Source organism: Amblyomma maculatum, chromosome 9, assembly GCF_055883805.1.
Source record: "Amblyomma maculatum isolate TAMU_Amacu chromosome 9, ASM5588380v1, whole genome shotgun sequence".
Lineage (NCBI taxonomy): Eukaryota > Metazoa > Arthropoda > Arachnida > Ixodida > Ixodidae > Amblyomma > Amblyomma maculatum.
The window spans coordinates 125,878,400-125,893,256 of record NC_139352.1 but is presented as its reverse complement, the minus strand read 5'-3'; the positions used below and the strand labels follow the sequence as shown (position 1 = coordinate 125,893,256).

At 51.6% G+C, this 14,857-nt stretch overlaps 1 protein-coding gene across 1 annotated transcript; it reads right to left on the bottom strand.

Annotated features, from left to right (window-relative positions):
- Positions 1–1,721: 1,721 nt before the first annotated feature.
- On the bottom strand, positions 1,722–14,577 carry LOC146180333 (uncharacterized). Its single transcript, XM_084580368.1, has 5 exons — positions 14,411–14,577; positions 13,534–14,185; positions 12,999–13,209; positions 9,301–11,863; positions 1,722–1,737 (listed from the first exon to the last, which is right to left on the bottom strand). The coding sequence occupies exons 1-5, from the start codon at positions 14,575–14,577 to the stop codon at positions 1,722–1,724; spliced, it is 3,609 nt and encodes a 1,202-aa protein (XP_084436494.1).
- Between the last annotated feature and the right edge of the window lie 280 nt (positions 14,578–14,857).

Here is a 14,857-nt window from a genome sequence, read left to right as displayed (position 1 = left end):
AAAAGCATTTAGGCATCACAGCCAACCGGAACAACATATTACACCTCCATTGATACAACAGGCATGTCCGATGGAGGAGGACAAGGAAGGGGTATACCCTTCGTGCCCACAGCAGCTAAATACTAGCACCATCGACAGGCAAACTGCACTAGAGACGCCACATCAGGTACCAATGCCGCAGGTACAACAGCAGACATCAGCACCGGGGCGCACCCATGCCGCAATTTACCGAGAACACCGAAACACAGGACCGCATTACTCGCTTGGAAAACACAGTCAAAGATCTCATGGAGAATAAATTACAAATTATTATCGAGACGATAATCAAAAGCATGTTAGAATCAGTCATTAGGTCCATGACGAAAAAACTTGAACCAGTTCTAATCAGGATACATGCGCAGGAGATTAGAATTAACCAAAAAATTCAGGAATTTTCGAATGTTTCTCTCAACAAGGGCACAAAACTGCAGGGCAAAATGGGAAATCGTTGCCTAGCCATCCCTGAACTTGATAAGGAATCTGAAGATTCACCACAGTATCAGACACACATTTCTAATCCTCAACATGGCGCCACAATCAAGACCTAAACTCACCATTCTACAATGCAACTGCAGTGGACTAAAGCGTAAGAGGGAATCCTTACAACAATACATAGACTCTTGTTCTCCTGCGCCGCAAATAATAGCCCTGCAAGAAGTGAATAGGGAGGCTAAGATCATAGGATACTCAACATATCCAACAAACCGCTCGACATGCATTTTGGTCCACAAATCATGCACAGCAATCACTGTAACCCTTGATCTACACAGCGACGTTGAATATACCTTCATAATGTTGCTACCATAACACCGTAACAGCAAGGGCACACATATAATAAATATATATAGTCGCCCCAAACAGTGCCGCGTAGCCTTTGACGCTATATTTATCAAAGCACTGATAGAAGCTCATACAGCTCCCCTAGCTATAGTAGGCGACTTTAACGCTTCTAGCCCATTGTGGGGATATCCAAAGGAAGACACTAAAGGCAGAAAACTAGCTTTTGCCAGCGCTGACATGGCACTTAAATGCTTACTGACCCGCAGCACCCGACTCGAGTCGGTACCAGCATAACTTGGGATACCACCCTCGACCCGACGTTCGTCCGCAACGCCCGCAACTATGAGTGCCTTAATACGGGAGAGACCTTAGGCAGCGATCACTACGTGCTGCAGACCATCTTTGAAAGCAAAAAGCACAGCAAACCATGTGGGCAAGCCAGAGTGACCGACTGGGAGAAATTCAGGAAGGACACTAAACAAGTTACATCGGAACAAATAACTAGTTACGAAGAGTGGGCGGCATCCATTCTCGACTTACAGAAAACCTCACCAAAGCCCTTGCCACCACGGAGGACCACCCAGCTGTTGACAACCATCTCCTACACCTTTGGGAAGCTAGACAGTTTATAAAACGGTGGAAGAAACAAACGCAAAATCGAAAACTAGAATTTGATTAGCGAAGCTAACTACTCAAGCAGACCAATCCGCATGGGACCTCGCTCGTAACAATAGCAATTAGCTAAACAGGTGCGAATCTCTCAAAGGTCGCCTGGACCGCAAGACTACGTGGAACCTTCTCCGATGCCAAACTGATCCACCGAAATCGAAGAGTGAACAACGTAGAAATTTTCATCGGGCCTTCAACAACTCAAGGCACGGATGACGAACTCGTGGATGAACTCACGCGTCGCTATATCTGCAATTCGAGAGGCGCACAACCCTCAAATCCAAAATACCGGGGGAACCGAACGAAGACCTAGATAAACACTTCAATTTAGAAGAAATTGTAGCAGCACTAGCAGATATGCGCCAAGGATGATCGCCAGAATAACGAAACTGAAATCAGGGATGCGCGAAAAAGATAGTCTCCGTCTGGTGCAGGCTTTCGTCCTGAGCCGTACGGTCTATGCAGCACCCTACCTCCATCTCAAGATGTTAGACATCGAGAACATCGACGTCATAATAAGACCAGCCTACATACAAGGAGGCCCTGGGCGTCCCTCTTACTACATCGACGGACCGGCTTTTACGACTGGGCGTCCACAACACGGTAGACGAGCTGATAGAGGCACACCTCATGGCGCAGGTGGTACGACTCTCCACGGCCTGGCTGACAAGTCTTGAACGACTTGAACATCAATTGCGGGCGCGAGGGCGTGTTCTATTTCGATGCGGCGGGTCCTGAACGGGGAATGGTGGCCGTTGCGGTAGTGCGCCAAAATCACACAGTGGATGGACTAATATTGCTCAGCCAAGACACACTGGCTGCGGAAGAAGTGGCGATTGCCCTAGCTGCAACACACACTACCTCAGAATACATTCTTACAGATTCACAGATAGCATATCGCAATTACCTCAGGGGCAGGATTGCACCGCTAGCAGCTAAAATCCTGCAAGATAGTTACACCCATGGCTACAAACCCATGGGTACCACTTAGTATGGGTACCACTTAGTATGGGTACCACTTAGTATGGGTACCAGGTCACCAGGGCATCCCAGCATTTCTCCCCGGGCACCCAATACGGATCCCGTGGGATCTTCTACCCCATTGCTAACATACACTGAAATACTTCAGCACTTAAGATTATCTCGCCGGGTCTACCCTTAACCGGCCAATACACTAGGCAAAGGGGATGAGGTACACCTCCGCAAGCTACAGACCAACACTTTTAACAACCCGCGAAGACTACACGCAATAGATCCAGAGTCATTTGATTCACAATGCAAATTCTGCGAGGAGAAGGCGGACCTGTACCATATGGTAAGGGTCTGCCAGCGAAATCAGTGTCACTATTGATGACCAGACAACGCAGGAGGGGTGGGATGCAGCTCTGACCAGCTCGGACGCAAGGGGTCAAAAAGAAATCGAAAGAGTGAGGACAGCAGCCTACGCTAATGGGGTTCCGGACTAACTCCAAACACCGCTACAGCCTCCAGAACATTTTAATAAAATATTTTTACCACCACCATCACCACAATCGGGTCAAACCGCTCCCCAAGAACATGCAAGCGGATCTCCACGAACGTCGAAGGAGGGTCAGGGCGAACACATTAGGAAAAAGTATCAAGGGAATTATTGTGCCGTGTATGTTGATGCGCCAAAATACATTACAGAAAAGGAGGCTTTCGCTGTGAGTGCGGTGAACATTTCCCGCAGGGTAGCAGCTACAGTGGTCACGGGCTAAGTAGAGGCAGAAAAGGCCGCAATCGTCCTACGAATTGTTCAAGACGGAACCAGCACCATTCTTAGTGATTCCAAAACTGCCCATAGCAACTTCGAGAGGGGTCGTATCTCTGCCACTGCATTCACATTTCTTAGCGCGTTGCCAAGAGACAGGAACGTAGTGGATCTCGTATAGGTCCTGGCTCACTCGGGCGTCCCGGGGAACGAGGAAGCTCACCAATATGCTCGAGGTTTTTTCAGCTGAGCTGGTGAGGGGATCCGGGACGCGGGTGCCTGACGGGGTGAGTCACTGGATACGCATCAGGCCATGACCATTTATTACAAAGAGCTCAGCGCGAGCCTGCCTCCTCCGCATGCTTCGCTCAGCCGAGAGCAGGCTACCACGTGGCGGCGGTTGCAAACACAGTCGCAACCAAACCCTTGGACTTACTCAAAAATCTTTCCCGACTTAGTAAATCCGTACTGCCAACTGTGCGGCGAGCCTGCCACCTTACACCATACAATCTGGGACTGCGCGGAGGATCCGCCTCCGGTAGATCTAGTACCATCTCCCTCGCTGAAAAACTGGGAAGCTGTTCTCGCCAGCCGGGCCCAGACGTCTAGTCCCGGTCCTCTGCAAGAGCGCAAGAGGTCGCTGACAGACTTGGACTGCCGGCCACCTGAAGCAGCTGAATGCAGCCAAAGGCAAAAACAACCTAAATCGCTGACGAATAAAGTTTTTTCTCTCTGTCTGCTTATAATTTGCTTCACGTGGTGGCGAGTGCCATCACGAAAACGGAGAATTCCAAGTCAAGCAGAGGCAGTGCTAAATTATGAGGGTCATTTTGATGAAAATTTCTGGGGAACATACGACACAGTTCCCAAACTACAGGGCAGTCAATGGGGAACCGTTCATTGAAACGCAGCCGCATGCAGAGTGTAACCATAATTGGTTCGCAGCAAGGGAAAGGCGCGGTATCAGGCGCACTTGGTTCTGTGGACACCTGAACCGCTGAGTAAGGGAAGGCAGGAGGATGGGATTGAAAATGAAAAGAGGGAGGGAGGAGCCGCAGGGGAGGACTACAAGTAATTTCGACCACCTAGGGATCTTTAACGCCGTTGTTGTGGCTGTAGGAAGAGGAAAGGAAAGTGCATCGGCCTGCTACTGGCTTTGTAGCTGAGCCACCTGATTGAATTGATTGATTTACAGGAAGGGAAAGGCGCGGCAACTGTCTCACTTGTTTGCTGTGGACACCTGTTGTGGTTGTGGCTGTAGGAAGAAGGAAAAAAATTGCACGGGCCTGCTACTGGCTCTGTAGCTGAGCCACCCCCGCTGCCTCGTGCAGACAGAAGAGAAAATAGAGATGGAAGAAAAGGATAGGGAAAGAAAGACGCGCGCCGCTACAGCCGTCATCCACCAGGCGCGGTAACTGTCTCACTTGTTTTCTGAGGACACCTCAACCGCGCCGTAAGATAAGGGAGGAAGGAACCCTGGTACTCCGGCACAGTAGTCGGGCGTCTTACTACTGCGCTACCCCGGCGGGGTAGAGTGTAGAGAAGAAAGAAAAAGAAGAGGGAAAGAAAGACGCGTGCCGCAACAACCTTCGTCCACCGCCTAAGCAGTTGGGGCTGCAATGAAGGCCTAGATTAGATAGAAATTCGGTGGCAGGCTAGGCCCGGCCGCAAATGGCGTTGACCTACCAATCTCAGCCCCGTAGGTGATGGAGCTGGTGCCGGTGGGACACCGCTGCTTGCGGCGGGGGCTGGCCTGGCACCGAATTTTTATGTGTTGTAGGCCGTCATTGCACGCCACCACTGGTGGTGGACGACGGCTGTTGTTGCGGCGCGCGTCTTTCTTTCCCTCTTGCTTTTCTTCTCTATATTCTCTTCTATCTGTACGAGGCAGCGGAGGTGGCCAGCTACAGAGCCAATAGCTGGCCCGTGCATTTTCTTTTCCTTTTTCCTACAGCCACAACAACAACAACAGCCCCGTAGGGCCAGGAACAGCTAACCTTCACCACCACCTCCGCTGCCTCGTGCGGGCAGAAGAGAAACAAAATAAAGAGAACTGAAGTATCACATTGGAGTACTGAGAAAGCACGGATACTGCTGTTGGTTTCTTCTGGTTGCTTCTAGCTGCTTAATTCACTTCTTATTTGCCAATTTTTTCTTTAGTATTATTAAATTGCGCGTCAATTCCTTCCTATGCCCTTTTTTCTGCTCTACTTCAATTTGCGTGATGGCACATCCTTGACGTCATATCCACTACGGCACCCCTTTCTCTCTTTCCGCTTTCACTCCCGGCTTGCTCCCTTCGCCGGGGTGGTGCAGTGGTAAGACGCCCGACTACTGTGCCGGAGTACCCGGGTTCGAACCCGACCTCGGCGGCTGCGTTTCGATGGAGGCGAAACGAAGAGGCGTCGTGCGCTGTGCGATGTCAGCGCACGTTAAAGATTCCCAGGTGGTCGAAATTACTCCGAAGCTCTCCACTACGGCTCCTCTTTCTCTCTTTCCACTTTCACTCCCATCTTCCTCCCTTACCTTACGGCGCGGTTGCGGTGTCCACAGATACAAGTGGCACAGTTACCGCGCCTTTCCCTTCCTATAAAAAATCAGTTTTTTTCCCTTCGCCAGATGCGTCTTTCCTGCCTTGGGACCCAGTTATTCTAAATAATTACATAATAACCATTTTATCATAATTATTATTTCGGCAACTACATTACGTCACCCTCTACAATCTCTATCGATTGATACCACTCATTAACCTCTACTACTTCTCAATTACTCACAACTGCTGTGGACACAGTTTTGCGGACACGGCCTGCAGAAATGGTCTGCGGACACGGCCTGTGCACACGGTCTGCGGACAGAAATCTGTAAACATAGCGAAGTAATGCTTTCCCAGTAACAGAGAAGAAAGAGAGAGTCAGAAAAAGACGCGCGCCGCAGCAGCCATCGTTCACCACCGAAACGGTGGCGAGTGCAATGACGGCCTACAATAGATAATTATTGGGCTATGGTGGCCGCAAGCGTTGGTGACCAACCTGTCCCAGCCCCATCAGGTCCAGGAGCAGCCACCCTCCCTCCCTCCCCGGGGACGGAGCACAGTAGTCAGGCATCTTACCACTGTACCACCCCGGCAGGGCGCAGTGTAGCAGGCTGCGCATAGCAGCAGCAAAAAGAGGATGAGCGTAATTCTAATGGTGTCTTCGGCTCAGGCACACTGCCCCCGCGTCGGTGTGCAGGAACTGATGTCAAGCACAGCACGAGTAGATCGTCCCTGTGTGCTCCAGCCGAATGCATGAAGTTCATGGAGAGTGTCATTGTTATTTCTGCCGTCCATTATACACAGCCTCCGTGACCTTAGACGACCTCGGAGGCCATCCTACGTCCCTAGAAATGGTGTGTAGACCTAGTGTTATATTTTGCCACCGACAAGTGTGACAGCTGACGCGGCCAACAGGTAGAACATAGCAACAGGTAGAACAGCGAGCGGTTCGGCCATTTCGGCGTCATCCAGTCGGCCGTCCAACGCTTCCTCCCGCGGGCAAGTTTCGACGTGTTTGTGCCACGCGCCAATTGCGTGTGCGTGCGTGTGTGTGCAAACGCTGGTCAAGCTCGGCGCCCGAGGGAGAGTATGTTGCCCTCGCCCGTCTGTAGGAGGTGGAGGAGATGCGGTCGCGCCACCTGCGATTGAGTCATCTCTTGTCTGAACTTGTAGAGCTCTCCCTTTCCCTGTGAACTGGCAAGCCTATAAAAAGCGGCGGCAGACTCCGCTGCGACAGAGACTACTTTGACGCGCCGCGCCGTTGAGACGACACTAGACACCAGCTGTGTGAGAGTGTCTGTATTCTCTCCGGGTCAGCTTCTCTGCCAGTTCCTTCATGGTGTTGTAGTAAAGTGTGTTCTGTTAGAAGATGCCTCGTCTTTGCTGGGACCATTGATGCCGTCTGCCGAGCCACGGAGCCGCCAGGCCAACGCCACCGAGGGGCCGCGAGCCGCATGTAATAACTGGTGGCAGCGTTGCGATACTCAGGCGCGCGACCCAAACCTAATAACTGGTAGGCAGCGGCGGGACGACCAAGCCGTAACCGTGGTCGGAGGGATGAGTCAGACGAGCCAAGCGATACTGTCGTCCAACAATTGGTGAACAGCGGAGGGACGAGGACGACCAAGCCGTTACCGTGATCGGTGAAATGAGCCAGGCCTGACCAAGGTGCAACATCTGGTGGGAAGAGCGGAGATGTCCCAGGCGTGACCCGTGCAACAAGCAGCTCAGCGGAAAGCCGGGAACATTGCAACGAGCCCTGTGTGATCACTGCTTGCCTGCAGCGGAACGACTGCGTTGGATTCTTGGCTGCGAGGTTTGGTGAGTTCGGGACTTCCTTCTACTGTGTTTTGCCAGGCTTTTGTTAAGTAGAGAACAGAGCTGGTAATTGTGTGGTTGTTGCTGGGTTAATTGCAGCAAGGGAATAGTGGGCAGTAGAGAAGGCAGCATGCGGAACAGCCATGGATTTGGATTTGAAGTCATTGCGCAAACTGAAATTGCTGGCGCTTGCGAAGGAGTTGGGTCTGAATTTGTCAGATAAACTCAGAAAACCAGAAGTGTGCAATGCTATTCTTGCGTTGAAAGCTGAAGATGACGAGCTTTCGGAATGCCTTGAGATCATTGACGAACATCAAGAGAAAGAGGAACGTGAACGTAAGGAACGTCACGAGAAAGAGGAACGTGAACATAGAGAACGTGACGAGAAAGAGGAACGTGAACTTAGAGAACGTCACGAAAAGAGGAATGTGAAGGTGAACAGCACGAGAAAGAGGATCGTGAACGTAGAGAACGTGACGAGAAAGAGGAACGTGAACTTAGAGATCGTCACGAAAAGAGGAATGTGAAGGTGAACAGTACGAGAAAGAGGATCGTGAACGTAGAGAACGTGACGAGAAAGAGGACCGTGAACTTAGAGAACATCACGAGAAAGAGGAACGTGAACGTAGAGAACGTGACGAGAAAGAGGAACGTGAACTTAGGGAACGTCACGAGAAAGAGGAATGTGAACGTGAACAGTACGAGAAAGAGGAACGTGAACGTAGAGAACGTGACGAGAAAGAGGAACGTGAACTTAGAGAACGTCACGAGAAAGAGGAATGTGAACGTGAACAGTACGAAAAAGGGGATCGTGAACGTAGAGAATGTCACGAGAAAGAGGATCGTGAACGTAGGGAACGTCACGAGAAAGAGAACGCCCGCGTAAGGCAACTGATGCAGCTGGAGATTTCAGCACATGGAATGAGTGTGGAAAAGATTAAAGCTTTCAATGCCATTCAGTGTAACGGTTCGATACCGCGAGACGGTATCGAACCGCGAACGGTATCGAGCCTATAAAAAGCAGCGGCCGACTCCGCTACGACAGAGACTACTTTGAAGCGCCGTTGAGGCGACGCTAGACACCAGCTGTGTAAGAGTGTCTGTATTCTCTCCGGGTCAGCTTCTCTGCCCGTTCCTTCATGATGTTGTAGTAAAGTGTGTTCTGTTAGGAGACGCCTCGTCTTTGCTGGGACCGTTGATGCCGTCCGCCAAGCCACGGAGCCGCCAGGCCAACGCTACCGAGGGGCCGCGAGCCGCATGTAATAACTGGTAGCAGTGGTGCGATACTCAGGCGCACGACCCCAAATTAATACTGGTGAATGGTGTAAGATACCGTGACCTAGTGCTAACCAGTTACGCCGGCGCATGCTCGAAATGTTGCTATTGTGGCGGCGTTGGTTTGTCAGGCACTACAATTGTGTTATTCGTACTAATTTCTATCTGTACGTTGCACAATGCGCCCATTGTAGGCCTCTAGCTACGCACGGGACGTCGGCCGATGGCTGCGTAATGGCAGTGTACATTGTAGTTGCTAACAAGTTCATCATTTCCTTACTATACGCCCACCTGAAATGCTTCCTTTTTTCTTCGTCGAAGCTCGCTATCGGCCGCTGTAGAGCATGGATGGATGGGAAAACATTTATTTCATCGGCTTTAAGTGGTTTAGTTTGCTTGCTGACCGCGCCAGATGGCCGCCAGTTGCGTCCTGTCGGCGATCTCCTCGGCCCACTCAGTGACCCGAGCCTGGATGGCCGGGTCCGAGCAGCGCAGCACGGCCTCCCACTCCTCCAGAGATGGAGCTGGCAGCAAATCGGCGGGTGGCGGATAGGCCGCGCACCCCCATGTAATGTGGTCTAAAGTAGCGTCGACGCCACACTCTTTGCATTCAGGATCAACCTGCTCTTTGAATATATGTGAATAAACTTTGGGGCAGGGAAAGGAGCGGGTTTGTAGCTGGCGCCAGATTATCTCCTGGGCCTTGCTTAATGAATTGTGCGGTGGAGGGAAGATGCGCCTTTCCAGGCTAAAATGGCGAGTTATATCATGGAACGAGAGCAGGCCCTCCCTCGCGCCCGCGGGAAACGAGGTGCTCACCGCCCGGCCGACGAAACCTCGGGCATATTCGTGAGCCTTCTCGTTCCCGGGATTGCCCGAGTGAGCCGGAACCCATACCAGTTCTATCGTCCTACCAGGGACTGGACGGTAGCTTTTAAGGATACTCCTGGCGGCAGCCGACAGACGGCCCCTCCCGAAATTCCGTACGGCTGTTTTGGAATCACTGACTATAACATCTGCTTCGGTAGAAGCGATAGCCAGCGCGATGGCTGCTTCCTCTGCAGCCTCGGAGGTTCTGGTGCGTACAGTAGCTGAAGCTAAGATTTTGGTAGGCGTGGACTCACGGGCCCCAGTCACCGCACAAATCGCGAAACCGCGGTCCGTCTCGTCATATTCGGCCGCATCTACGTAAGCAACCGAATGGTTTTCTTTGTATTTGGTGTGTAATGCACGTGCGCGTGCTAGTCGCCTGCCTTCGTGGTGAATGGGGTGCATATTCTTAGGGAGGGGCTTGATAACAAGCTCTTTCCTGATTGCTGTGGGTATTTGCCTGGGATCGTCCGCCATGGGTTCGGCATTGATGCCTAGCCTCAGCAAGACAAGCCTCCCGGCTTTGGTGCGCGCCAGTCTGGAGTACTGCGCTATTAAATGCGCTTCCTTGAGTTCATCAAGTGTGTTGTGCATTCCAAGAGCTAAGAGCCTATCGGTTGAGGTGTTTCTCGATAGTCCTAGTGCTGTCTTGTAAGCTTGCCGGATAAGACATTCAACCTTTTGCTTTTCGTCTTGGTAAAGGTGCTGATAGGGCAGGGTGTAGACTAGCCTGGTGATGACGAAAGCCTGAATGAGTCGACAGGTGTCGCGTTCTTTCATGCCCCTCCTCTTGTTGGCTATTCGCTTGATTAGTCTGGCAGTTTGGGTGACTGTTGTGGTCAGTTTATCTAATGTTCCTAAATTTCTGTGGTTACTCTGAATGAGCATGCCTAGGATTCTGATGGTGTCTACTTGTTTGATTGGCAGTCCTTTGAGCTCTACCCTGATTGCAGGAGGCGGAGGTCTGTTCTTTCGATTGGGGCCTTCTCGAACTACAAGGAGTTCGGACTTAGAGTGTGAACATTCAAGACCCGCCCTTAGAGCGTAAGTCTCAATAGTATCGACTGCTTCCTGAAGCACACTTTCTATTTGGGCATCACTTCCCCTGTTCACCCACAGGGTAATGTCGTCCGCGTAAAACGTATGCTGTAGCCCCTCGATGGCGGCGAGTCTGGGGGGCAGTGTTATCAGTGCAATGTTGAAGAGGAACGGCGACATCACAGAGCCTTGTGGTGTTCCCTTTCCGCCCAGAGATATGGGGTCTGATTTGATTGCACCGAGAGTGAGCTCGGCCGTCCTGTTCGTAAGGAAGGACCGGACGTACCCGAAGACTCTCTCTCCAGGATTCAAAAGCGAGAGGTTTTCTAATATCGCCTCGTGCGAGACGTTATCGAAGGCTTTACAGAGATCAAGGCCAAGTATTGCCCTCGTTCCATGACAGTACCTGCGATCCATAACATCCCTCGACAGCTGGATCATGACATCCTGCGTGGAGAGGTTGGGTCTGAATCCTATCATGGTTGAGGGGATGAGGTCGTTGTCCTCTACATAACCCTGCAGCCTGTTGAGAACGATGTGTTCCATTAATTTGCCTAGGCACGACGTTAACGAAATGGGTCTTAGGTTTTCTATGTTAAGCTTCTTCCCTGGTTTCGGTATGAATGTCACTTTGGCATGTTTCCATTCTTGCGGTACCTCTCCTTTCCTCCAGTAGGTGTTCATGAGGTCAGTTAGGGCCGAAACTGAGCCGATATCTAGGTTCCTGAGGATTTTGTTTGAGACGCCGTCTGGTCCCGCCGCCGAGGTCGTCCTGAGTTGTCCTATCGCGTACAACATCTCCGCTTCCGTAAAGTCCTCGTCCAACTGTTCATTGGGGAGTCCTCCATACATAGGGAGTGGGCTAGTGCTAGGTGTCGTGTTCAGGTACATTTGACATAGTGCATTTAGTAGCTCCGCGTCCGTACCTTCATACTTTTGTATAATTTGTGCGAGGTGATCCCGCGCAGCAGATTTTGTTTGCGTTGGGTCGAGCAAGTGTCGGAGCAAGAGCCAGGTTTTCTTACTGCCGAGCTGTCCGTTCATTCCATCGCAGATCTGCCCCCACTGTTGTTTCTCCAGGTCGCTGGCATGTGCCTCGATCTGCCTCTCTAGTTGTGCAATGCGACGTCGCAGCGTTCTGTTGAAACGATGCTTTTTCCAACGGCAAAGTAAACTAGCGTGAGCCTCCCACATGTGCAGTAGCCGCGCGTCCGTGGTTGTGTTGTCATTACCTGCGGATTGTATTTCGGCTGTGGTGCTGTGAACGTCATTAATAAGTGCGCTGGTCCAGTCTTTAAGGTCGGTTATGTTGGAGGGGGCGGTTTGTTCCCTCAGTTTTCTAAATTTGTCCCAGTCCGTAATTGTGGCTTTTGCGGTTAGGCGTTTGTGTGGCGTTGTGTTGAACTTGACGGAGATAATGTAGTGGTCACTGCCTAGCGAGTGTTGCGTGTTGCTCCAGCGAGCGTCCTGAATGTTTTTGCTTAGTGTTAGATCAGGAGAGGTGTCTGCACTTACGCTGTTGCCTATTCTAGTGACTTCCTGTGGATCGTTAAGAATGGAGAAACCAAAATCTTGGGCTGCTTCCCAGATTCTGATGCCTTTGGGCGTGGTTTTATTGTAACCCCATGCCGTGTGACGTGCGTTAAAATCGCCTACCACCAGTAACTGCGCTCTGGCTGCGAGCTTTAGTACCTTCTCTAGTAGACGCGGTATTCCTGAGCCCGCATCTTTGGGTGAGCTGTACAAGTTTAGGATGAATAGCGTTGTATCTCCTTTTTTCCTAGGGACAATTTCTAGCAAAGTGTAATTGACGTCGGTGTCATCGAATGTGTGCTGTATGGCGGTGATGTTTCGCTGAATGAAAGTCGCGGTGAGCTGGTCCCGCTTGTTCGACACGCCTGTTTGTACAAATGCTTTGTAGCCTGGTAAATTGATTGGTCCCCTATTTTCTTGGAGCGCTATTACATCTGGTTTGCTAGCTGAGTTTTGAATGTGGAGAAGCAGGTTGCCCCGCTTGCCGCGGAACGTCCTGCAGTTCCACTGCCATACCTCAATTTCTTGGCGAGGGGCCATCTTTGTGCTGAAGATTTGGCAAGGTTGTCGGAGTTGCCGACAACCTGTCGATAATTATATCTAGTCTGGCGGATTGACTGGCAATTGCTGTTTCTATGGCTGCTACTTTGGTTTCCATGGCTGCCACTCTAGTTTGTAGGTCGCCTAAAATTTTGTCCTGTGTGTCCATACGTGCGTTGCTAATTGCATCCCTATCAGTGAGACTTTTGTTTAAGGCATTGAGTCTGGCGTGATGGTCAGTTGCGTTGGCATTAAATTTGGCTTCGAGTTTCCTGATGTCCTCGTCCCTGGTTGGTTCTAGAGGGGTTCCCTCAGGGGAGCTTTCCAAAGGTTTTTTGGCTTTGACGCCCTGCTCGTCCCTGGTCGGTTCCTGAGGGGTTCCCTGAGGGGAGATTTCCGCGGGTTTTTTAGGTATGACTTCCGGCTCACTGTCCGAGGGTGCCGGACGTTTTAAGCTAATGGATGATTCAACCTCCATATCTTGTGGCACAGTCGCGTTTACGACACACGTGTTAAGAACGCCAGTAGGTAGGGGAGGTTTAGGACTTGCCGTTTGTTTTGAAGTAGGAACGGACGCCCTCGTGATTCTTTCGAGGGTTTCTATTCGTTTCATCATGTAAGCCAACTGCTCTCTCAGAAGTTTGTTTTCTGCTGCCAGCTGCTTTTCTAGAGGAGTGGAAGGCGCCATAATGGCTGCACTGCTCACCTGTGCGTAGGTGCCTTGGCTTAGAAGCGGGGGGAATGCTTGGTCCATTCCTTCCTTTGTCCACGCTGCGGGCTTTAGGCTGGTAGGTCCGGCCGAGATCTTGGTGTCTGGTTTCCCGGCTCGGTGTCCAGGTTTCACAGTCATGCCACTGCTCGGCTGTCGCTCGAAGCGGAGTTCACACTTCCTAGAGCCCGTGAGGTGTTGGCCTCTGCATACGATGCACCTTGGCGTGCAGTCAGGTTGCTCTTTCGTTGGATGCTGTATTCCGCACCTCCTGCAGAGGCTTTTCCTCTCCTTTATGCAGACGTCTGCGCGGTGTCCAGGCTTCCAGCAATTGAAGCACGTTTCCACCTTGTTCCTAAAGGGTTCGCACCGGTAAAGTCCCGAAGCGAACCGCATTCCTGTGGGTACCTGCTTGATGCCTGTGAAGGTCACCACGACCGACCTTGACTTTCCTATACGTCTGGCGTCGGCGATCTCGTATTGGGGGTTCAATTTCTGGATGTTCTCAACAATCTGCTGGTGCGTCTGTCCATCGAGCGCTCCACGTAGGACGCCTTTAATGGAGTTGTCTGGTGCCGCGATGTACGCATTAACGCGTAGCGTCTGGTCTTCGATTTGCACGTATTGCAGGGCTACGTACGCTTCGGTCCTTTTAGTGCAAGGCGAGCTTACGGTGAAAGAGTTATTGGTGGGATTGATCCTCACCTGATCGAGGTACTGGGCTTCCTCGAAGTTTTGCTCGGCTCCTTTACACACGGCGCGCAGGAGCGTCTCTGCAGTGGTTGCACGGAGGTTAAAACCACCTTGAGGCCTAAATACCACTTTATAGTGTTCTATCGGTAGTCGAGGTAGCGGCTTCCTTCTCGGTAGCTGCCTCTTGGCCGGGGGCTTAGGAGCTGCGTTGGCGTCCGTGACCGGAATCGGCGGTGTGTTGCCAGGCTTCGGATGGGCCCTGTCGTGGGCTTTGATGGCCAATGTCCACAATGCAGGATTGTTATATTCCTCCTCGGTGATCTCGTCCCCCTCCACCGTGTACACCATGGTGTCGGATCGCGGTGGAACTTGATGTGGAACTCAGTCGGAACGCGGCGGCCTAGCTCACCCGCGTAGCCGATGACTCATCACACGATGCGCGAAGAGGGCTCTCGCTGTAGAGCAAATACGGATACGAGGAATGCGTCGTCTGCGAGCAGTTTCTGCTAGCGCGCGCGACACGATGGGATTGCACTATGCTCCCACCATCGGTGTCCACGGTGGCATGGTGCCGAACACCCGTGTCTGCTCAGCACTGCACGAGTGGCGGTCAGCCGAACGTGTGGCA

Excerpts from the sequence above, each read along its gene's own strand:
- LOC146180333 (XM_084580368.1), bottom strand. The coding sequence starts at position 14,577 with ATGGTGTACACGGTGGAGGGGGACGAGATCACCGAGGAGGAATATAAC. Across the intron at positions 13,210-13,533 it reads GCCAAGGCACCTACGCACAG|GGAACCCCTCAGGAACCGAC; the intron begins GTGAGCAGTGCA and ends ATCTCCCCTCAG. Across the intron at positions 11,864-12,998 it reads GGATGCAATTAGCAACGCAC|AGAGGCAGATCGAGGCACAT; the intron begins GTATGGACACAC and ends TTGCACAACTAG.